Source organism: Ochlerotatus camptorhynchus, unplaced genomic scaffold, assembly GCF_037179485.1.
Source record: "Ochlerotatus camptorhynchus isolate MF236.1 unplaced genomic scaffold, CSIRO-AGI_Acam_v1.1 ptg000210l, whole genome shotgun sequence".
Taxonomy (NCBI): domain Eukaryota; kingdom Metazoa; phylum Arthropoda; class Insecta; order Diptera; family Culicidae; genus Ochlerotatus; species Ochlerotatus camptorhynchus.
The window spans coordinates 58931-85299 of NW_027040700.1; the positions used below are offsets into that span (position 1 = coordinate 58931).

A 26369-nucleotide genomic window follows, 5' to 3' on the forward strand; every position below is an offset into this window, starting at 1 on the left:
AATTTTCGAATTTCAACTTGAAAATTGTCGAGGAAATTTCGTGATGAAAGGATGTAGCTCGTGGACATTGCAGAAGTGTAGTTTACATCTCACTGCAGTCTGAAAAATTATCTAGAAAATCTGCCCATGAAAAAATCAACTAAGTCCACGTAAACAGTACCACTGAACTGTCATCAAATTGAGGTTAACCTCGAAGGTGCAAAACCTAATTAAATTAGGATGTTTTGTTCGCTCTTCAGCTACGCATACTCGCAAACATTGACAAAACTTCAGAAATTTAGATTTGGTATGCGTGTAAATTTATTCACCTGCCATAATAATAATTTTTCCAACGTCATCTAGGAAAGATGGTACAACTATTTTTGCAATAATATACAATTAAATTCACAGTAGTAAGTTGATTTTGGTAGTTTGAAAATAGAAAGAAAAATGTTTGAGAATGTAATTTACGATGCAGTATGGGTAACGGTAACAACTTATTCGGGTGATCAGAAGGGAAGGTAGACTGTATATTTATTCAGAGTATGAAGAAGCTACAGCTAATCTTACCTAGAGGTCCAAGCGGTATGGGCAAGGGAGCCATCGAGAGAGACACATCTCGTTCTCTATTTTTGTTTTCTTTCTCCGATTCGGGTGGGCTTTTCCTTGATGGTTTCTCATCGTCTAAGATTTCCGGTAGTGGAGCCTGATAAAATAATTGTATACTGCCTTAGTCACGTTTCAACATTTAAGCGCTGGCCAGACTCAGCAGTTATAACAACAATCAATACGAAACTAACGATTTTAAATTGGTAAGGTTTCGAGGTAACTGTAAGACCAGAAGGTCCCGAAGAAACGTGCTCAAATTTTTGGCTCCGCGCTGGTACCCTCTTTGGTCCCAACATAATCGATGCAGCCCTCGAGACATACGAAAATCCACGAACCCCTCATTATATCTGTCAAACTTTCATAGCGAATCAAAACAAACATAGTGTAGTACTAGAATTTCGACTACACGAAACGAAAATCAATTATTTTATTCATGTGTTTTACTCATACATTTTTGTCAAAAGATCAGCCTTATAAATTCCATAAGACAAACCACATAGGACCTATTAGAATGCGTAAAAGGTATGTGTGACCGCTTATCCATTTCATTTGACACATGAGCTTCATTAACTTTTTGCAAGGCGTCTGCTTATTAGTTGAATTATACATTTTATGAATAATCAGCAATAGAAATTTGCCAAAAGGTATAAGGAGATTTCTATCCGTGTAGAATGGGGTACGTTAATCATTTGATTGGGACCAATAGGCTAGTCAAGTAGTGAGCCAATTTAAAATCGTTAGTTTCCACCGGTTGGTACAACCATAGAGGTAACTATAAGACCACTGGGTCCCGAAGAAAATCATTATTATTTTTGGCTCACTCAGTACCAGAACAACGGTTCCAAGCAGTCCCAAGCTATTTCACTCACCCCTGCATGTTCTGCATGAATCCACACACCCCTGATGTTATCTGTCAAACTTTCATAGCGAATCAAAACAAACATAGTGTAGTAATAGAATTTCAACTAGAATAGGGTACGTTAATCGTTTGCTTGGGACCAATAGGCTAGTCAAGTAGTGAGCCAATTTAAAATCGTTAGTTTCGTATTGATTGTTGATAATACCAACCGGTGGAAACTAACTATTTTAAATTGGCTCACTACTTGGCTAGCCTATTGGTCCCAAGCAAATCGATTAATGTATCCCATTCTAGTCAAAATTCTAGTACTACACTATGTTTGTTTTGATTCGCTATGAAATTTTGACAGATAAAATGAGGGGTTATTGGTTTTTCCTATGTTTTGAGGGGTGAATCGATTAGCTTGGGACCGAAGAGAGTACCAGAGCTGAGCCAAAAAGTTGAGCACGTTATTTCGGGACCTTCTGGTCTTAGAGTTACCTCTATGGTTGTACCAACCGTTGGAAACTAACGATTTTAAATTGGCTCACTACTTCACTAGTCTATTAGTATAGAGGTAACTCTAAGACTAAAAGGGCCCGAAGAAACGTGCTCAACTTTTTGGCTCAGCTCTGTTACTATCTTCGGTCCCAAGCTAATCGATTCACCCTTCGAAACATAGGAAAATCCACTAACACCTCATTTTATCGGTCAAACTTTTATATCGAATCATAATAAACATTGTGTAGTACTAGAATGGGGTACGTTAATCGATTTGCTTGGGACCAATAGGATAGTCAAGTAGTGAGCCAATTTCAAATTGACTCTAAGACTACTAATATAAATTCAATGATTATTTTGATGCGCCCCACACATGAATTTTAGCAATGTGATAAACAAATGATATATATGTGTTGAATACATAGTTCTTATGTGTACACATAAAATTAATGTGTAATCACACGTACTATTCATTTGACTTATAAATTTCATGTGTACTTCTGAGTGGATTCTGTTTATGTGTGGACACATGAAAATCATATGGAATTTTACATGGAAATTCGCCAATAAAAATGTGTCGAATTTTTTGAGTGTAGAAGGTCCCAAAAAAACGTGCTCAACTTTTTTAATCAGCTGTGGTACCAACAATCAATACGAAACTAACGATTTTAATTTGGCTCACCACTTTAGTAGCCTATTGGTCACAAGCAAACGATTAACGTACCCCATTACAGTCGAAATTTTAGTACTACACTATGTTTGTTTTGATTAACTATGAATGTTTGACCCTCATTTTGGTTAGTGGAATTTCCTATGTTTCGAGGGGTGAATCGATTATCATAGAGGTAACTCTAAGACCAGAAGGTCGCGAAGAAACGTGCTCAACTTTTTGTTACAGCTCTGGTACTATCTTCGGTCCTAAGCTAATCGATGCATCCTTCGAAACATAGGAAAAACCGTGAACACCTCATTTTATCTGTCAAACTTTCATAGCGAATCAAAACAAACATAGTGTAGTACTAAAATTTCGACTGAGCCAATTTAAAATCGTTAGTTTCCACCGGTTGGTATTATGGCGGTAAGCTCCAACTCGGATTAACTTTTAATACCATCCCTGTTTGGATGATCTGCAAAATATTTGCTTAGAGTCGTGTTGATCAACTTTGATGTCGACATCAAGGTAAGTGGACATTCTTGGTCGGGATTTAATCCGAGAATCCCGGTATTCATCTTTGATAATACCATAGAGGTAACTCTAAGACTAGAAGGTCCCGAAGAAACGTGCTCAACTTTTTGGCTCAGCTCTAGTACTCTCTTCGGTCCCAAGCTAATCGATTAACCCCTCGAAACATAGGAAAATCCACTAACCCCTCATTTTATCTGTCAAACTTTCATAGCGAATCAAAACAAACATTGTTTAGAACTAGAATTTCGACTAGAATGGTGTACGTTAATCGTTTGCTAGTCAAGTAGTGAGCCAATTTAAAATCGTTAGTTTCGTATTGATTGTTGATAATACCAACCGGTGGAAACTAATTATTTTAAATTGGCTCACTACTTGACTAGCCTATTGGTCCCAAGCAAATCGATTAACGTATCCCATTCTAGTCAAAATTCTAGTACTAAACTATGTTTGTTTTGATTCGCTATGATTTGCTATGAAAGTTTGACAGATACAATGAGGGGCTCGTGGATTTCCCTATGTTTCGAGGGGAGCATCGATTAGCTTGGGACCGAAGAAAGTACCAGCAACCGTTGGAACCTAACAATTTCAAATTGGCTCACTACTTGACTAGCCTATTGGTCCCAAGCAAACCCCCCAAGTAACTCTAAGACCAGAAGGTCCCGAAGCAACATGCTCAACTCTTTGGCTCATCTCTGGTACTATCAAAGAAGAATACTAAGATGAAACTGTCGGATGAAAAACTTTCTATTTTAATGTCCTCTTCCACGGTCCCTCTCATCCAATGAATACCCCCCGTATGCAAGGTAATTTTGTGGTTTTGCTGCCTTCTAGGTAGAGATGGAATTTTGCGCACTTTTGACGTAGACTACGTCTTACGGGAAGGTACTGGGGGTTAATCGAAAATCTAAAATTGCGACCGTCACGAAAAGGTGTAAGGCTTTGAACGCTTTTAACTTTGTCATTTATAGATGAAATTAAAATCCAAATATGTACACTTAGGTCTTTTTTTACCGTGTAAAAAAACTGTGTTAAAAAACCTACGAGATTTTGATTTTTTACATGCTTAAATGTTTTTTAAAAAATCGTGTTTTGATGCCATTTTAATTATAGCATGCTATGGACCACAGCATGCTATAATTAAAATGGCATCAAAATCCGATTGCCGAGACATATTTTAAAAATTTCTGTATTTTCACCAAAAATTGTGATTTTTTTTTAAGTATGCCATTCGATTACATATAGCTTGAAACGGATAATGTGATTGGAATCAAGTCGATAGGTTGTATCGTTGTCAAGAAATCGTTAAAAACGTACCGTGTTAATCGCAAAAAAACCGTGTAAAAAAAAAACCATGTAAAAAAACCGTATAAAAAAAGACTTCAGTGTACACCAATCCATAGGAAATAACTCTCGTAAGCTGTTACAATAAACGCTTTTTCAATTTTTATTAAAAAAACAAAGTGTTTCAAAAATGTACAAATAAAAAGTGATAATTTAATCACTGTTTTCATGAAATAAACGTTCTCCACAAACCCAGTCGTGATAATCGAGTACTATTTGGTTGCACATCGTGCTGCTTGAATCTGAAAAGTTATAAAACAGCGCTACTAATGTGCCTCAACTCATTTCCGCTTCGGATGGCGGGTAAACAGGTAGCAGCAACAGCAGCAGTAGCAGTAGCAGAAGTAGCAGTAGCAATAGCAGCAGTAGGAAGGCGGTTCCTGTCAAGCTCGCAGCGTTCGAGTTTTGCACCTCGAACTTAGCGCGTCGTTCCCGTCGAGATCACTGGCTGGTAGTAGCGGCGTCGCCTCGATGGCTGGGAGGGGGAAACGTGCTGTCAAATCAGCCTACTGATCATTCTTGTATGAAACTGGTTCCAAACGTAAACAAACGCTGTAGGTTTCTTATGGCTTGTTTGCGTTTGGAACCAGTTATGCAAGGTAGGCGAAGATTGTTCGTTTTTGTCAGTTTTGAACAATCTTTACCTACCTCGCGAAACTGGTTCCAAACGTAAACAAGCCATAAGAAACCTTCAGGGTTTGTTTACGTTTGGAACCAGTTTCATACAAGAATGATCAGTAGGCTGAATTGACAGCACGTCCCCCCCAGGGTTTTGCACCATCAGGGTTAACCTCCACTCGACCAACCATTTCGTTAACCAGCGATGCAAATCGATAAAAAGGAGATTATAAATGTGCATCGATGGCAATCTTTGTTGTTCTTTGTCAAAGTTCAAAGTTACGATGATATCAGTATTTAAATATTTATTGATGAATATTTGTAAAGAATACTAAAGTCCATGTGACATATCGAAATTAAAAGAAATTTAGTATGGCACCTTTATAGATTACTATCATATGACCGATGAAGAAATAATCTTAAATGTAAGTATCGATCAATAAAGATGTACATCGAAATCATAGAAAATTTAAAGTAAAGAATTGCCGACATAAATCTTTATTTCTGTATAAAGAACTTTGAAGAAGTTTCACGAACGGTTGGTCGGGCATCTGATGACAGTTCAGTGGTATTGTTTACGTGGACTTAGTTGATTTTTTCTTTGGTAGATTTTCTCGATAATTGTTCAGATTGCAGTGAGATGTAAACCACACTTTTGCAATTTCCACGGGCAACCACCACCACGCATTTCCTCGACAATTTTCAAGTTGAAATTCGAAAATTATAATTTTTTTTTAGAAAAAAAACGTCAGTGCTTGTAAACAGTACCACTAACTGTCAAAAAGGTTCAGCCGATTAACACTGAGTTCATTTGTGACGTCACGCTGCAGAACCTAATTGCCGAATTAGGTTTTGCACCGTCGGGGTTAACCAAAATCTGATGACAGTTCAGTGGTACTGTTTACGTGGACTTAGTCGATTTTTTCGTGGGTAGATTTTCTCGATAATTTTTCAGACTGCAGTGAGATGTAAACCACACTTCTGCAATGTCCACGAGCAACATCCTTTCAACGCGTTGTTCCTCGACAATTTTCAAGTTAAAATTCGGAAATTTTAGAATATTTTTTTTCGAAAAAACGACTAAGTGCTTGTAAACAGTACCACTGAACTGTCAAAAAGGTTCAGCCGATTAACAGAGTTCATTTATGACGTCACGATGCAGTACCTAATTAAATTTAACTCGTTGTTAAGCGTGACCTTTCGAATGTTAATTTAAATGTTCGAAAATGCTGGAAATGGATCAGTTATCAAACAGAATTCAGCCACGGTTACCAAAATTTAACTTCTAGTCGGTCCGAAATAACCACGCTTGTATAGCAGGGTTATTCGATAACTCATCTCTCACTTTTAACCACGAGTTAAATTTAACTCGCCCATTCCGACACAGTCTTGTAAGTAATATAAGGGCCATCCATAAATTACGTTTTTTTTACCAATTAACCCCCCTTCCCCTTCAGAGCGTGTTTTGCAATTCACCCAATACATGGCCGGTCCCAAGGTTTGAAACCCACTCCTCCCTCAACTACAACGTTATTTATGAAAGTTCCCTAATCATTGGGCAACATTGAAAATCAGCAGCACACACCACATAAAACGGGTTGGAAATTTAGGCGAAATTTCGGTATTGATCGTCAATATCTCGCGATCAGAACATTTAAGCTTGAAATCCCTCCATTTAATTCTCAGTACAGCCAACAATCAATTCGAAACTAACGATTTTAAATTGGCTCACTACTTGACTAGCCTATTGGTCCCAAGAAAATCCATTAACGTACCCCAATCTAGTATAAATTCCAGTACTACAGAATGTTTGTTTTGATTCGCTATGAAAGTTTGACAGATAAAATGGGGGGTTCGTGGATTTTCGTATGTTTCGAGGGGTGCATCGATTAGCTTGGGACCGAAGATAGTACCAGAGCTGAGCCAAAAAGTTGAGCTCGTTTCTTCGGGACCTTCTGGTCTTAGAGTTACCTCTATGGTACAGCCACAGACAAACAGACATAACACATTGAATATTTCTCACTGTAAAACATCGTCGCTGAAACATTACCGCCATCTGTTGAGTACACTGTGGTGGGCACTACACTGAACAGATGGCGGTAGTGTGTAAACGTCAAACGCAAGGGTATTGACTATGTGCGCCACAGGTGGCGGTATTACCAACTACGATACTTTTAAATTGTCTGTTAAATGCTTGTTCGACGAACAAATTGCGAGTGTTATGTCTATTTGTCTGTGGTACAGCTTTAATCTATTGAATGAATAAAAAAAATACTAAATATTTTTTTTAAGATTTCGTGCGTTTTATGAACGCACATTCATTATTTTGCATAAGAAAACGGGGTGTTTTTGTGGTAAAAAAAAAGGACTTCCCTACACAGATTACAGACTGCTGTACCAAGCACTGACATTATCAGACGGTACCTCTATTTATGCTTTTAGATTAGCTATGAAAGTCCATCCTACTTAGAAATTTATGACATAGAACGGTTTTTAAAATCCCAGATTTTTTGCTGATGGAGGCGAGGCATAGCAAGCTGTTCGATTGCATAATTATCCAAGTAGGAGGGACTTACAATGCTTATCCCTTAGCAGTACCGTCGAGTTTTTGTCAGTACTAGGTACTGAAATTCGGCAGTGAGCGTTCAAAAGGGCCTACTTGTAATGGTCGATTCTCTTCATCGATTTTCTCTTTACGTTGCTACCAGAGACGTTGAATAGAGACACGCATAGACTAAAGCAAGAAGAACCAAACGAACCGTCAAACGCTGAACCAAACGAACAAACTAAAAAAACATTACTGTTCGCTCAATTCACCAGAAAGGAGTATTGTTCTCTACACAGAAAAAAAGTTGTTGAATATTACATTCAAACTGCTGCAACCAGGTCAATCCATCGGTTGTGTAATATAACGTTGTACGATGTACATCGATTTTGCGAACAAAATTGCACAATCGAATTGATGTAATATTGTATCTGCTTTTTGCTATTATATCATTATTTCATACATCAGCATGAACTACATTGATCGATATTACTTTTTTTTTTGCTGTGTATGATGATAAAAGTGTTTAATTTTTTTCACTAAATATTTGATATCTGTTATTTATTTACTTATTGTTGATTCAATCAAATACAACATTTATAAGTGATACAAATCAATTTCGAATCGGATCGTTTTATTTAGTTTTATGGTAATAAAAATGATGGCGCTGCAAGCAAAACAGTAAAATGTGACAAAAGTTATGTCATGGAGCAACGACTTGCATCTCTCGTCTTCGCTTTATTTTTGAAAAATGTTGCCGCGCTCTAAATTTTTACTCAGTTCCGGTCGAACGTTCAAATTTTCTGAACAACATTGCGGCACTGTATGAAAGTCATTTGAAACCACTCGAAGAAACATGGTTGCCAGTGACATTGCCAAAAGGTCCCTTAAAAACCATGCTGCTGTTTTGACATAAATTTTCTTTGCGCATCTCTTACAACGTCTCTGATTGCTACAGCTAAGCGAAACGATTCAAGCTTAGTAACATTGATAAGATTCTCTTCGTCGACTTTCTCCTTGAACCCACTCGGCCCAGGTATTTTCAGCACACATATCGATAAAAGAAGTTTTTATCTAGCATCTAATACGACACATACAAGAAACGATTATGTGCTCAAGTTATTAACGGAAGAAAAAGTCGACGAAGAGAATCGATCAATGCTACTTAGGACCTAATGCAATGTTCAGCTTGAATATTATCTGAAATTTGTTCATTGTACTGCTGTTACAGGTTGTATTGGTTATCAAAAGCAACAGCAAACGCTCCGAGAAATGTTAATCCAAGCGAGTTATTAACAAAAGAGAAAATCGATTACGGTTACGTCCTTATGTATGCTCACTGTCGACCATAACTGGTGGAAATTTCCATTCTTTCTTTTTCTAATTTGGGTTTACAACTAAAAGTACAGTCAACTTTCTGTAATTCGATTTTGGGAAACATTAACTCATAGAAATTACAAATAATAGAACATCAAAGCTATGGAAAGCCTATGAAGGAATCGTCGTAGATCCATACATAGGGTTTTTATAGATCCATAAATAGGGCCTTTTCAACATGTCGAATATCGAGTTATAGAAAGTTTATTAAGCATATTATAAATTATTACATCTGGTGGACGAACGGCATCAATTGGAGCTAGATATTGAACTAACTTTGTCGACAGTTGATGCCACATTACCGATGCTTCACAGTAGCCACACTCCTAAAAAAATAAAATTAGATGTTTAGGATAATGCTATGTTCATGTCTTGTTCAGACTACAGAGCTATAACATGTCAAACAAATATCGACAAAAAAATTACTTCAAGATAGACTTATAACATATTATAACTCTCAAGTCATGTTACATGGGTGTTCCAAAATTATCGACAAGAAAACTGTCATCAAGATAGACTTGTAACATGTTATAATTCTATAGTGTGAACATAGCATAATGCCTTGTTTAGACTACAACGCTATTGGCAAATCAAAGTTGGTACTCGTAGAGAATAGAAGAACTATGAAAGTGATGATGGTTTCAAAATTTTACACGGTGAGGTACACGAGTTCAATCTTAAAATGCTTTTATTTTGCAAAGGGAGCATTTTATTTAAATCTGGTTAATGCAACGCTAGTAGAAAACTTAAGGACTACTTAATAGACATTTAATATAGAAAAAATAATTTCTTTTCAGATTTTAACGTGTAGACATAGATTTCAGCTTTTCTACAACTAAATATAGCAGCAACCAGATTTAAATAAAATGCTCCATTTGCAAAATAAAAGCATTTTAATATTGCACTCGTATACCTCTCCGTGGAAATTTTTGAAACCATCATCACTCTCATAGTTCTTCTATTCTCCACGAGTGCCGACTTCGAATTGACAATAGCGCTATCTTGATGGAGGTTTATGTGTTGCAATTGAATCGAATGAAGTTTTTTGGCACTTCAGTCGTACTGTTTACATGAACTTAATAGTTTTTTTTTCTAGATATTTTTTTTAACTCGGTACATTACAGTGGATGTGAAGCCACACTAATGCGATTCCAACGAGCAACATTCTTTCACCGGGCATTTTCTCGGGTTTTTTTTTAATTAAAATAATTCACAAGCGTATCACGAAAAAAAAAAATCTACGTGCTCTTAAACAGTACCACTTAAATGTCAGCGAAATCAATCACAGAGAACAGACGTCCAACTTCGGTCAGAAACTTGTGTAAAGATAAGTGCGAACATCGCCGTTACGTGGCGCTAGTTTCTCCTGATTTCCCCAATAAATTTTCCACTTTCAACCGATTTGGCGCTAGTATCGATAAATTTTCTGTTGCCGTCAGGTTGTCAAAGAGGGTTTTAAGTGTGGAAATCGCCGTTAGTGGCGCTTAAGCCGAATAGGAATCTTTACACTAGTTTTTAGAGAAATTTTGTTCGAGCCTAAACGTCTGTTCTCTGTGTTATAAGGCTACCTTGACGACATTTGTCTTATCTATAATTATTATAACATGTTATAAGTCTGTAGTTTGAACCTCGGTTTGAACAAGCGAGGACATTTGTCTTGTATATTATTAGTGTAACATCACGTCACAAACAGACGTAACACTTCATTCTGGATTATCGTTAGTGAATTTAACAATTGATTTGAATATTATCATTTCCGCGAACTATTCACATCGGATCACTTTGACGTTTCTATATATTATATTTACCTTGTATGCAATATTGTTAGCGACTTACCGAGCAAGCTTGTTTTGCGTGAGAAGCTCAAAAGATGGCTTATTTTTTAGGTACAATGTTTTAAGAAAAACTGTTTCAAAGAGTTACGTTTGCTTGTCTGTGGTAACATGTTGTAAAGCTGTTAATTACCTTAGAGGAACAAATATGGTTCCCCAATCCAACTTTTGCAGCCGTGACCATACATTTAAGCAAACGACATACACCATCACAAACAGTTGTATAAATTCCACTGTGTTGTTCAATATCTTGTAATTCCATCTGAAATGAAATAAGAAAAATGCTAAGATGAAACAGTCGTAAGAAAAAAACCTTCTATTATGGCAAGTCTATTGTTCACATGATATCAATATGATCCATTCATGCCTTTTCCATGCATTGCAATGGCGATCCTTCTTCTTCTTCTTTCCTTTATTTAACGTCGGTCTTTGTTCCGCAATCTAGTGCCAATCACCGACGGACATCGATTGCCATAAATTGACGGCAATCGAATGTGCAGAAAGGCAGCTTCCATACCTGCGTAGCACCCATTCGACACACATGGGCCGGGACCAACGGCTTTACTTCCCTTCCGAAGGAAGACATGACCAGAAATTTGTATGCCGCAGAAAAATCCCACTGTCCTCGGCTGAGATCGAACCCAGTCCCATTGGGGTGAGAAATCACCAGCGCTGGCCAATGGTGATCCAAAAAATATTGCTTCCATTTAGCGTTGAAAAAGGTCAACAACAATCCTCCAACCGAGAGGCATTTTGTATAATACATGAAAATTTATCGGACGCGTCATCGAATGTTGTCATCAAATAAAATAATATGCTGAAATGCAAACATTTAAAATATTATACAAATTTTCAACTGGTTTAGCCCTCGTGAAAAAATACATTGATAGCCTTTTTGAGCTACAAAATGGTGAGTTGACAACCTGGAAGGAGCGGGATACCTCCCAAGCAGCACACTTCCATCGAAATAAGTTGCTGTAACTTGATTGTGACTGGAATGGGTTGTACACAAGTAACCACAATTGTTGAGTGACAAGTGTGCTGCTAGGGCTACCTCTGGTCAGCACAAGTTCTGCACGCCTCCCCTAATCATATGCTAACAAAAGACTACCAGCTGAAACTTGCACACAGCCGGGTGGCGTAGCCTGGGTAATGTTACCAGTCCGGCAATATCAAAGTGAAGAAGCGCGACGCGAACACTTTCGGTGACCATAGTACCAACAATCAATACGAAACTAACGATTTTAAATTGGCTCACTACTTGACTTGATTGGCTCACTACCTATTGGTCCCAAGCAAACGATTAACGTACCCCATTCTAGTCGAAATTCTACTACTACACAATGTTTGTTTTGATTCGCCAGAGCTGAGGCAAAAAGTTGAGTACGGACCTCGGGACCTTCTTGTCTTAGAGTTACCTCTATGATAGTACGGTGGTAGAGGAAATGCTTCACCAAATCCACGCGTCTATTCACCACGGAGGTGCGGCTCAAAACAGCGTATGTTCTCCATGTTAGAAGCGACTGATGACTGTCCTAGTGCCAGCGTGGGACATTAAACAGAGCTGTTCACGATGGTCCCCGACGAGACAAAGGGTTGGGGCAGGTCTGTAGTAACCAAACACTACTAAAAAAATCCCTTATTTTCTTATAATATGCACATGGTTCTCATGTTTTTTATATCTATATTAGGGAGATTTTTAGCCTTTGGCTAGGTCATAGCCGTGGCTCTCATGTAAATATTTTCCGACAAAGCATACAAATTATCCATTTTTTAGTTCCTAGTGACCTAAGTGTTCAATTTAGCAGATTTGTAGCAAATTTTTATTCGATTGGCTTGTTTAGAATTAAAATCCATCCGCTATAAACAGAATTATATGTGATCAAAACCTGGCCACTTTTTGTAATGCGGTGAGATTTGTTTTTTTTTTTACAGATTTTTGCGCGATATTGACAAAATTGGTTTTCACAAAGTCATTGAAAACCTTTGTCAAAATTTCATTCATTTTTTCGTCAATGACAAAGATTCACCTGGTTACTTATAGTGAAATTTCGTGCATTCTGTGTCAAATTATTGTTATCCAAGCAGTTCAGGACAAAGATGTGTGTTCACTTTAACGATTCCATGTAAATGTTTTGCTCAAGTAATTTAATTTCATTACAAATTAAGCTAATATCAAATATATCATATGTGGCGAACCAGCCAATGGCTGAAAGCCTTGTAAATAAAGGAAAAAAAAAAAAAAATATATCATATTAACAATATGATCCATTCACGAGTCCATTCATGCCTTTTCCAAATATTGCAATGACGACCCGCAAAATATTGCTTCACGCACCATCTAGCGTTGAAAAGGGTCAGCAACAATCATTCAATTACAATTGAGGGGTGCGAATATAGCACTTATTACAAAAGTAAGAGTCACATTATTTTCATTAATTACATTGTGTATATTACTTTAAAATTTGTCTGACATGTTACTGCTGTTATCAAATAAATTAATATGCTGAAATACATTCATTTGAAATATTAAACAAATTTTCATTTGTTTTACCCCTCGTGACGATAAACAATTACATTGGTAGCCTTTTTGGCTACAGAGGTGCTTTCATCGCTAAAAATTTGGTTCGCCAGCTAAGCGAAAGAGTGGATCATATTGTAAATATAATATATTTGCTAATTTACAAGTCTGCAAATGTTCGTCACTGACAATTGACATGGTTGGCCTTGACAATGACTGTTAGGTCAAGCAGAATTTTGAATATCGCCGTTTATTGTCGAGATTTTGAAGCACTGAATGAGACACTCATCTACCACATCTATTTTTTTCACAAAATGGATATCAGAATAGAAAGCCTGCTTGTCTAAATAAAATAGATATACAGGGTAGCTGAATAAAACGGTCCCCTTGGTTTGAACTGTCAAAAATTTATAAACAAACTCGAGCCCGTATCTGATTATTAACGTAAGTGTAAAGACGTTCCCCTTGGGAAGTAATCAGCGTGATAAAAGTTTTGTGATATTGTGATATTACAGAAATATGGACTGTGAATCGAAGGGTCTCGCAGTTTTCAAGTTGCTGGAGACACAGGAGTCGGTCGGTGAGATAACCAAGCTGCTTGGTGTGAATCGAAAGTTTGTTTGGCGATGCAAAAAAATGATTGGAGGATGGAAGTGGAGCTTCAAGAAGACCTGGGACAGGGAGACCCTGTCTGTTCGGACACGGGCGTTGATAAGGGCGGTGGCCAACAAAATTAGTCAGAATCCGGTAAGGTCTATGAATCAAACGGTCAAGTAATATCAGGTGTCGCGTATGACGATAGAAACCGCGATTAAAAAGGATCTTGCCCTCTATCCTTCTAAACAGCAACAACGTCCACTTCTCTCAGAAGCAGCAAAGAAGAAGCGGCTGGAAAGAAGCAAAATCCTGAATAAGTAGCTCGCGGATAACCCTGACGTGATTTATTCGGATGAGAAGCTATTTGAGGTCGGCCGCAAATTTAACCGTCAAAATGACAGAGTGCTATGAATTATATACCTTACCATAAAATAAAAAAAAATGGACGCAAAAAATACCAATAATAAAAAAAAAGTAAGCAACAAAAATAACACCACTTTACAAAAAAATAAGACAAATTATTTTAAATAATAAAAAAATAATTACACAACAAAATATTATCGAATAAATTATATTAAGTAGAAAATAAAACACTAAAATATTGTTAACATCAATACTTACAAAACGTGACGTGGTGATAGATTTCAACATTCTACAGATTCTGAATTCCAGCATCCCATGATATCCTGAATGGTTACACCATTCTTCTAAAGGGGGAAGTGTAGTAACCAATCATTTCTATACAAATCCCTCATTTTATAATAATGTAGACATGTCTCTCATGTGTGATATTCCGACAAAGCATACAAATTATCCATTTCCTAGTTGCATTCTGTGTCCTAATTTTTATGACACAGTTTACTGAATCCTCACAGTCAGCAGTAAAACCTTTTCCTCTTTCCTTATTTTGAAACTCAGATGTGTCGATGGTGTAGTGGTAAGCGTGATTACCTCTCACCCCAGCAGGCCTGGGTTCAATCCCAGTCGGCACCACCGGGATGTTCTGAGGCATAACATGTCTGATCACGCCTTCCTTCGGAAGGGAAGTAAAGCCGTTGGTCCCCGGTTCATGAGTTGATGGGTCGATAGGTAGGGTCCAGGTGTGGGAGCTGTCTCCCTGGCGTCGGTAGCATTGGTGCTCAGCACGGAAAACAAGATCGACGAAACACAATCCACACATTATCCAAACATCACTCACGCCGCATTCCATAGCAACTCTGTCCTTTCAGGTCTTTACTTAAAATAAATTCATTCTCAGTTAATACTATATTTAGTCTGCCACAGGTCCAACAACTTCTTCTTCTTATTCGCATTTCAAGCTTATTGCTTAGCGCATATTAGCTTGTTGCGTGCTCTCAACTTAGTGTTCTAAATGCACTTCCACAGTTATTAATTGAGAGCTTTAGATGCCAATACCAATGCATGAATTTGTATATTGTGTGGCAAGCACAATGATACTCTATGCCCAGGGAAGTCGAGAAAATTTCCAACCCAAAAGATTCCCTCGACCGGACCGGGAATCGAACCCGCCAACCCAGGTTCAACAAGCCGCCCTGGAAAAAAATATAAAATTGCAAATACCGAGGAAAGAAATACGGATCGGAACAATCGGCGCAAACCTACACTCGGCTTCCTGCACGGATAGAAAATTGTTTGTATTTAAACAAACAATTCCGGTTGAAATTATATTGCATTTTATTGTTTCGATAATACTTATTCAAATAAATTCAAAATAAAATTCTTTTTGTTTTAATAAGACATTCTTCAACTGAAACTATTGTTAAAATAACAATATTCTTTTATTAAGCCAATAATAGTTAATTTTAATTTAGCTTTTTTTTGTGTCCGTTCCCCGGGCCATGAATGCAAAAATAACTACCAACCATTCCCTCGTTTTCACCCGGACAAAAATGTAAACAATAACAAAACTTTTCTCGTTTGATTTAGCTCTTTTCCGCGTTCCACGTAAGTTTTGTTTTTAATTGCGAATTTCGGGAAAAAAGTGCAAGATTTCCAAAGATCTTGAGACTTGAGGTAAATAAGTATGCTGCAGTTGCTAAATGTAAACAGTTTTTCTTTATTTTATTCCTTGATTTTTTCCGTCTATCTTGTTTTCCGTACTACGCCAGGAAGGCAGCTCCTACACCTGGACGCCTGGACCCTACCTAGCGACCCATCAACTCATGAACCGGAGAGATTTTATGCCTCAGAAAGGTTTTTTTTTTTAATACAATTGGAATTCTGTTTGTTACAAAAAGAAAACAAAACATTATTGAATCAATAAACATATAGCATAATAGCATTCTTTTCTCGTTTGATTCAGCTCTTTTCCGCGTTCCACGTAAGTATTGTTTTTAATTGTGAATTTCGGGAAATAAGTGCAAGATTTCCGAAAATCTTGAGACTTGAGGTAAGTAAGTATGCTGCAATTCGAGCTGCAGTTGCTAAATTTAATCAATTTTACTGTTTTTTTCCTTGATTTTTTTCCGTCGATCTTGTTTTTTGTACTGAGTACCAATGCTCCCGACGCCAGGAAGGCAGCTCCCACACCTGGACCCTACATATCGACCCATCAATTCATGAACCGGGGGCAGAAATTCAATTACAATTTCTGCAATTTTGTTTCAAAATGAAAACGAAACATAAAAAAATTGCCATATTATTTTTACATCAATAAACACATTTTTATTTCTACTGCGTGAATTGTCAGATTGAATCAACAAGAAATCTCTTTTAAAAACAAACATATTTTTGTTGTTGACCCAGCTGCCAAATTTGACAGCTTACGTCAAAACCATGAAAGCTCTTGTAAATTCTAAAAGATTTTCTTTTTGATTTAACAATCCATGGGTTTTTAGAAAAAAAATACTGGATTGTTGAAACAATAATGATTTCTTTTTGCAGCCAAAACAAAATGAATTTCTTATTGATTTTACATCAAATATTATTACTTTTAAAATATTTTTTTCTGCGTGCAGCAGGCCTGGGTTCAATCCCAGTCGGCGTCACCGGGATGTTTATTTTTTTATTTTATTGATTTGTCGTCATTCAGTGTAGACTATTTTACAATTGTTGGAAGCCTGAGGCATAACATCAGGACAGGGAAGTAAATCTGTTTTTCCCCGGTTCATGAGTTGATGGGTGGATATGTGTATATAGATAACTTTGTTATCTTATATCACCTTCATTGATAGCTGTAATGGCAGGATTGATGTAGATGAGCTGAAATTTAATTTTGAATTCGGGTTTTAAATAAATATGTGAATATTTTTATCTAAACAAAAAAACAAACGACAAATAAACGTTTTTTTAAAAGAAAAAAAAATTTATCAATATATATGTATATATATATATTGATATATTTTTTACATATTTATATTATTTTTTCTTTTAAAAATACGTTTTTTGTCGTTTGTTTTTTTTAGAAAAAATATTCACATAATTATTTAAACCCCGACTTCAAATTTAAATGTCAGTTCATCTATATCAATCCTGCCATTACAGCTATCTATGAAGGTGATATAAGATAACAAAGTTTTCAGAAAGATAACTCTGGGGCAGCCGAGGAGTTTGTGTTGTATTGTTTCAGTACACGTAGTGCAGTGTAGGCAATTTTCTCCATCCACTCTTCTAATGGTAAACATCAGTCGCCGATTTGAGAATTTTTGATTCATCCACATGTAGAGAGAGCTGCGCTGTGAAGGCAATAAATCACGAGCAGCTATATTATTCCACACACGGGACGAGTTGATTGCTGGATTTGTTGTTTCGACTTTCGGTCTGGATGTACGTTCGACGAAAAAACGATGGATGTGCTCAGCGGAAGGGTGTTGTCGGATTTGTAAGTTTGAAAAATTGTTTAGGATTATTTTCAGGCAGGGAGAGTCTGTAGGGAGGGGATTTAACTTAGGGGCTGTTCATAAACTACGTAGACAGATTTTTAACGATTTTAGACTCCCCCTCCCCCTGCGTAGACAATCTTCCATACATTTTTTTTATTTGTGCGGACCGTCGACATTTGTCAGCCCCCCCATTATCAACGTTGGTGACGATGGCACTGATGTCATCTGCGTATGCAACGATTAGATCTGCTCCACACACTTGTTCTAAACGCCGCAATAGTGGGTGCAGATTGTGTACAAAAAGATGCATCGAAAGAGGGTCCCCTTGGCGGACCGAACGTTCGAATTGGAAGGTCCGTTGATAAGCAAGCAAGATGAAGAAGCTGCTGTTATACGGGAGAGCAAATCTACAAGCGCCGGGTTGAATCATATAGCTCACATCGTATCGAAGAAGATGCGTTAATCCACACGATCGAATGCATGATCGAGATCGAAAGCGATCAGTTTCCCATTTTGCCTGTTCGCTTTCACCTGTGCAATTTTATCTTTCAATGCTAACGTAGCCTGGAAGATATTGCGTCCAGTATTTGAACATTTTTGCGAGCCAGTCAAAACACCATGGGCACGGAGGACATGTTCAAGTCGCTGTTTTAGGACATGCGAGAGAATTTTATAGTCATAATTGACTAGACTAATTGGCCTGTATGAACGTGCGGTGTCCCTCGCACCTCGTTTCTTCACCAACACAATCACTTCATCGACGAACTGACTTGGGAAATTTGACCTGATAACAGGTTCAGTTCACGATATATTACATTGAATGTACGCAGATAAAACTCTTTCGGCAGCCCGTCAGAGCCTGGTGATTTTCTGGATGCGCTTGTGCGGGCTGCAGAAAGTATTTCAGCCGTTGTTACCTCATTCATGCAGACTTCGTTTACGGCATCCTGCTCGGGGATGACTCTCTCGCACTGAAAGGGTTCATCTTTTTCTTCTTCGTTCACATGACCGCGAGCGTATAGATCGGTGAAAAATTGGATCATATGATCCTGTAGCAATGAATCACCCAAGCAACACAATTTGTCATAAACGGGTTTACATAACTTATTTATGACAATATCAGCGGTAAACATTTACGTCTAGTCACTTATATACAACTTATTTATAACGAAAAAAGCGCAAGAGGTGGGATCTATATATAACATATGCTTGACTTGCGCAACTTATTTATGACTATAACGCAACCTACTGTATTGGACATGTTGTAAATTAATTTCATCCTTCCTACGAATGGAATTTGTTTATCATCAATTTACACAACTTATTCTTCTGAGGAATTTTATCGTGCGTATAACGTTCCTAAGCTGATATTCTGTACTGCAAACATTTATGCGGTTGCAAATTTATGGTAAATCTTTACATTCTACTTTTAAAAAACTCATTGGCTCTTAGAAAAAGCTCAATATAATAATAAATAATGTAATAAAAAATCCTGGATAAAATTCCCCAACTTTGCAAAAAACAAAAACAAGTAGAATATCAACTTTCTTTTTTAATTATCTTACTTTTCTCTTTTATAAAACGTACATGTGATGTTGAAAGCACAAATTAAATGTTTTTTCATTCTATACATTGCTTCATTGGTCAGCCATATTGTAGTGCAGTTTGTAGAATGCATTGAGAAATTTCATAATTGTTATCAAAACATGTTTATAACACGAAAAACAAGAACATTACATGTATCGTAAATTGAAGTTATAATGGATCACATCATTCGAGCAGTTTAAAATGACGTTTCCTACCACTCGAACTTTAACGTGGAACAATATTTTAATATTTTTTCTTCTACAACCTCGAGAAAATAACCTTATTTGTAAAATGCTTGAAAAATCTGAAATTGATTGTTTCATTTCCGTAAAATCGCAGGTAGAAGGTGGTCCCAAAACTGCTCGACAATATGATTAATTAGGCATGGCAACTCTCAATTGTTTTTTATAACTGATTGTTTTTGATGAAAACTTGCAAACCTTATATACAACATGTTTTCATATGACATTTTTGGAAACATCAGTACAACTGAAATATAACTTATTAATAACATGTTATAAATAAGTTATATCTCAGATGTATTTATGTTTCTAAATATGACATATGAAAACATGTTGTACATAAGGCTAGCCAGTTTTCACCAAATACAATCAGTTATAAATAAGTTATAAACTGGTAATTGAGACATGCAATATTGAATTATAACTTCAAGATAACAAGTGCTTGTCAGAAAGGTTGAATACTTCACAAACAACAAAACAACGCGTCTAAAACAGGATGTTTTAAAAGCAATTAATTTATAACTTATTTACAACTGGATTTTTTTTTTATTTTTCATGCAAGATGTTGCAAGTGTTACTTGGGCACCGATGATCTCGTCTCTCTCGTTTCGCAGTTGCTCGATGGTGGTTCTTCGGCGCCTCCTTTCACCTAGCTGGTAGGCTCACCAGCAACGACAATGGCTCACCAGCAACGTTGGTTTCGTTCGTCCGCACAAACATTTCGGAGAAGCGTCGTTGATTTGAAAGCATTTCGGCTTTTACCCGGTTGATGGTGGTGAGCATGGCACGGTTGTTTTGTTCGCATGCCTTAGTAGATCGTGGAGCCGTTGATGTTCACGATTGAACTCGTCAAATGCTTCCAACTGAAGAAGGACTTTATTTTAGGCTTTGCGAACGACAGCCACCATTCCATCCACGACGAATAGTTTCGGCGTTGACGAGTTCAATATTGCCACCGTATTTGAAACTCGTCGATATTTCATGTGGTCAGGAGGTGGGGATTGAGAGCCCAGAAACCACGACCATGTGCTCTGTCGGGGAGAGGAAGGCAAATTCCACTGTGACGGCTTTGTGGTCCGATAAGCAGCACACATAGACATCTGTTGATCTCAGCTGTTTTCGGAGACCGGTCCTTACATAGCCGATCGAGCCTGGACGAGGAGTTGTGTGTGATGTAAGTGTATTTCACGGAGCTGCTGCCACACGTAATGCAGATGTAGCTGCTGAACGGTAGCTTGAAGAGCGGGACTCGAGTTGTGCCCCGTCGCATCGCATTGTCGAATCACGCAGTTGAAGTCGCCTCCAACGATGATGTGATCGGTGTGATGACGAAGGTAATACGCGATTACGTAATTACGCCCAAATCTCAAATCACTTCGGAAATAATATGGCCAATTTCTTTTTTATGTTTTGTTTCCTTTTTCACTGATCATCCTTCGGAAGGGAAGTATAGCCGTTGGTCTCCGGTTCATTAGTTGATGGGTTGATATGTAGGGTTCAGGTGCGGGACCTGCCTTCCTGGCGTCGGGAGCATTGGTACTCAGTACGGAAAACAAGATCGACGGGAAAAAAGGAAGGAAAAAAACAGAAAATTGATTATATTTAGCAACTGCAGCTCGAACTGCAGCATACTTACTTACCTCAAGTCTCAAGATTTTCGGAAATTTTGCACTTATTTCCCGAAATTCACAAGTTTTGTTATTGTTTACATTTTTGTCCGAGTGAAAACGAGGGAATGGTAGGTAGTTATTTTTGTATTCATGGCCCGGGTAATGGACACAGCAAATAAATACTAAATTAAAATTAACTATTGTTGGCTTAATAATAGAATATTGTTATTTTTACAATAGTTGCAGTTAAAAAGTGGCTTATTAAAACAAAAATAATCCTATTTTGAATTTATATGATAAGTATTATTGAAACAACAAAATGCAATATAATTTCAACCGGAATTGTTTATTTAAATACAACAAAAGTTTTTTTTTTGATCAATGCAAACAATTTACTGTCCGTGTTAGAGGAAGAGGTGACAATTGGCTTCTTCCTCTTTTATTTCTATCTCAATCTCTATCTTTATCTATCTCTATCTCTATCTTACGCACATGAAATCGGCCAATCAGGAGCTGGTTCACGTTTGACAGAAAAGTGGTTCATTTTCGCCCCCGTATTGTCACGTCTTCTCTTGGCACTACACCAGTGCTACACCGCAAAAACGAAAACGACATTAAAAACATTGTCCAACTGCTGTCAATAGTGATTCTGATGTGATGATGATAACATGTGGTAAGTAATGATGAGGTTTTAATAAAAAATTATCGGATTTACCGGCTGCTAAAAATCATCATATCATGGATTTTTATTAAAAGTATTGGCCAATTGATCTTTCTATTGGCTTTGATTTTTCGCACAGTTGATCATGTAAATTTCTTACTAGAAGCTCATCTCTGCACTTCTTTTGTTGATCACGTGACAAAATTTGAATGGTGAGTATGCATAACAAAAGTGAAATCTGCTAAAATATGAGTAAAACTCATCGATTTGGTGTTCTATTGTTTTACTTTATTGACTTGATCATGACCTTGACACAAATTTTTAACACACAGCTTATTTACACACATACATCATACATCTCTGCACAATAGCTTGCCGACTAACTGTATTCGAAGTTAAAACCTGTTTATAACTTTGCTTGACAGTTGAAACATACGGACGATATACGATGCGCTTTAACATTCTGACTTTGATAGGGTTAATTACCCCATTTCCGGCCTATTAAGCACAACCTGCATTTAGTATTTCTTAATCTAGCGCAGTTTAGCACCAAACAGAATGTTATTATTACTGATGGCTTCCAAATATATTTACCTTTCCGTACGTACCGTAAGATTTGATAAAGAGAAACCAATCGTTGAGATATTGTCAAAAGTCTAACACTACTTCTTGACGTCAAGCTCGGCATACGGATTCTAAACTCGGCCTAACGCATTGAAACACCATTGAAACGCCAATGAAATCACGCGTTCTTATTGACTTCTTTCGGTAGCTTATTAACTAAAGTATCGTACCAAACGCATAATTGGCTTGTTATCTCTGAAATCATGGATTTATTTGAAGTTTTCTACTCGATAGGCCCAAAATGGGCGATTAGACCGAAGTAGCTCTCTACCCTACCAATACAAAACAAACAAATTAAAAGAAAGTTATCCCCTATTCGGAACTAAAATATGAAAATAACCATATTATTTCTAAAATTATAGGCAAACATGCAAATCTACAATACTACTAGCTTAAAACTATGAAACTACAGTGCGCAATCAACTACTAAACAACGTTGCTATTTTTATACGACCGTATTTACAAATATAACATGGATGCAACTAAATATTCATGCTACTCCCGCATTGATTTGCGTTCTTCTTCCCCGGGGTTTTTCTGTTATTTATGGAAGCTGATTTTCTCAATTATGGAAGGACAGGTACATTAAAAAATGACGATTCACTAAAATATCTATCCCTTTCCAAATTAAAACCTTCAACATCTGGATTGCAAATTTGAAATGATGTGATTTAGAACTCTTATTCTTCTTTTCTTTTTTTAGGGATCTATGCTTTTAAATCCGTAGCTGAGATTACACCCAACGATTTTTCGTTTAAGTCCTACACCTCGTCAAACTGGTACCGACTTTCCGGAGGATGACGCATGGTGTGTATTGAGGTCCCAGCTTCGCGTTGAATTAGATTCCAGCAGACGACTGACGAAAACTCCGTTTATACACACGCTGACCCACATCAAACATTGGTGTGTAACGCTTATGTCGGAGATTATATCGTATCTTCGTGTCCTCATGAGCTTTCTGGAGATGATCTCTTACCAACTCACTGATCCTTTTGTTTACACTGTAACAGTTGGGGTACTCCCTGCCCAGCATTAATGAGACCTCCCTCTACACTGCCTCAGGGTCGGCATACACGTGTGACTATCGCGGCCAAGGAAACACTCAAATACTCTTAATACACCCCGATGAACTCTCACACAGGTCTCGTTTATTTCCCTAACTTTCCCACTTTCTTATCGGTTATCTCCTACCTTAGCCTTCACTATTTCTTCCTTCGTCTTCCGTTGTCGATGGGGGCCCCCTTCTCCTCCGTTCCGCTACACCTTCACCTTCACTTTATCCTTTCCTTTGCTTCTGTTCTTCGTCCCTCGGTTTCGACTGTGGGTTGCCCAGTCGATTACCCTCTTAACCCTTCACTCTCCTCTTCTCCTACGGGTGCTCCCACGGTACTGTTTGCCAAGCCGTTCGTGAACGGTAAAACGTGTCCACGACGCTCAAGGCCGATCCATAATGGCGATGAACACGGACTAGTAAACGCGGCTGGTTCGCGCCGTAGATAAATGTTGACGGTAAACTACGGGGTCCTGTGGGCACAATAGGATACCATGATGGCGGTTAATGATGAGGGCAATTCGGGTTTTGGCTTGAAGGGGTTTTTACCTGGATATTTCAGTAGGTTGGCTCCTCCTCCACTACTGATCGAGTTTCGCGCCTCTAGACTAGTGCAGACTAATAACTTTAACTCGAATAACAATCTTTCACTATGATGTATATCACATTCGTTTTGGGTTTGTCTAGCTTGGTTTTCGACTACCACTTTTGACTTTTGCCAGGCAATTAGCTAGCAACGATGACGGGTGATTTCCTTGCGCTCTCGATCGTTGATCCATTTTCCTTCAGCCCAATTTCGCCCCATCATGGCCCCCTTTACAGCACCTCCCGATGGCCTCCCAATCCTGCTGTCAGCGGCATCTGGCTGTGAGTAGCGGAACTTCGTGGAGTAGTTGCGTGCTGTCCAGTGGGTGGTGGCCGGTGTTGGCACTAATATTTGAATCCTTTCCTGGCATTCATAACATTTAAATCGAAACACTAAATTCGCGACAATCTCAACAATCTTAGACAGATAGACACACCACTGGTTACAACACCTCTCCACCTTTCCATTCTCTGCTCTTCGGTTTTCTCTGTGTTCTCCTCCAGTCTAGGCTCAGATCCTTTTGCTGATGATTTCGTGACCAAACACTACACAATATGGGCTGAATTTGGTCGTCGTATGGATCGTATTATTCAGTACGAATTCCATCACCGAAATCTTCGTGTCATAAAGTATTTGATCCTGTTTTACGTATGAACGAACCATTGCGTTGATCGTTCTGTTGAGCCGTTCAGCTGGATTTACCTGGCTCCTATGGCGAGCGTTCGCCCAATGTTGAACATCATATTTCTCAAGCAGATTATGGAAATCTTTCGACAAGAATTGCATTGTCCGTGATGACGATTTGAGGTGTAGAGAATTTCCTAAACCATTGCTCCTCTAATATTTTGCACAGCGAGACCGTCGAGATCGTCTTAACAGAAGCAAGTAAGCAATACTTAGAAAAGAGGTCCATGATCACCAATAAGTGCGCGTTGCCTTGCTTGCTTCTGGGAAGGGACTGGATGTAATCCATGCATATTATTTGAAAGGGTCGTGAAGAAATCCTTTGCTTCCCCATTTCCGGAGCTGTCAACACGGTAGAGTGTTTATTTTCCCAGCATAGCTCGCAGTTGGCGATATATTTTTTAATACCGCCGCTCATGCGAGGCCAGTAAAACTTTCGTTTGATTTTCTCAACACATTTTATGTAACCAATGTGGAGATTTTGGTCGTGTTCCTGTTTCAGGATCTGGGTTCGTTTTGAAGTTGGAACACACCGCTTTTATTCAAACCGGTAGTCCATAAAGTCGGACCTAGCTGCTACAAACTTGTAGAGAACTCCATCCACAATTTTGAAGTCTAAGTACTTCTCAGGATCTTCCTCCACTGTTCCTAATAGTTTCTTGTACCATCCGTCATCGGGGTCATCATCCAGCGTTTCGATAGATCGGTTGTTGAAGATCGATGCTTCAGCGACTGAGCCGTGAGGAAGACCGCCATTTCACTCGCATTATAAAAGTCAAGGCAGAGGAATCCGTCACAAGAGTAAACTTCGTCCCCTCTATATAACCTCTAAACATTTCTATGCAGTGGAGTGCAGGGAGTCCTTCCTTTTCTGCCGCGTGTTAGTGCAACTCCGCTCCCTTGAGCTTTTCGGAGTGGTACGCTATGACCTTCTGCTCCCCCATTATGCACCTGCGTCAAGACCCCTGCGATAGCGTTGTCGCTTGCATCCGTTTGGACCGTAAAGGGAAGCATAAAATTCTGGTTGACCAGCACAGGAGCAGAGATAAGTCTCTCCTTGCACAATGCATTATCAGCTGCTGTGTTCCATTGCATCCTCTTTAGCTTATTTTTCAATAAGTCAGTGAGAGGTGCTGTAATTTCCTTATAATTTGCGATGAACCTGCGGTAGTAATTGATCATACCGAAGAATAGACGAAGTTGTCTAACCGATTTCGGAACCTGATATCCTGAGATTGCCTGTACACGATCTGGATTAGGTCGTAATCCATCTTGAGACAAAATGTACCCAAGATACGGCAATTATTGGCAGCAATATTTAGATTTGTTTACATTTATGTTCAAGTTTGCTTCTCGTAAACGCTTCGCTAGGTCTTGAAGTTTTTGAATATGCTCTTCGAAAGTTTGGCTGACAATTACAATATCGTCTAAATAAACGAATATTGCTGGTTCTAAAGCACCGTGACTCAGCACACGATCCATCAATTTACTCAGAATAGCAGTACTGTTTACCAACCCAAACGGAAGCCGTGTAAATT

At 38.1% G+C, this 26369-nt stretch overlaps 1 protein-coding gene across 1 annotated transcript in view; it reads right to left on the reverse strand.

Moving 5' to 3' along the window:
• Positions 1-300: 300 nt before the first annotated feature.
• Positions 301-26369, reverse strand: part of LOC135703199 (protein unc-79 homolog) — an 82491-nt gene continuing 56422 nt past the window's right edge. The window contains exons 8-11 of the mRNA XM_065224321.1: positions 10960-11088; positions 9225-9320; positions 550-685; positions 301-356 (exon numbers count right to left, since the gene is read on the reverse strand). Of these exons, the coding sequence (XP_065080393.1) occupies positions 301-356; positions 550-685; positions 9225-9320; positions 10960-11088 (417 nt within the window). The remainder of the gene's footprint in view (positions 357-549; positions 686-9224; positions 9321-10959; positions 11089-26369) is intronic.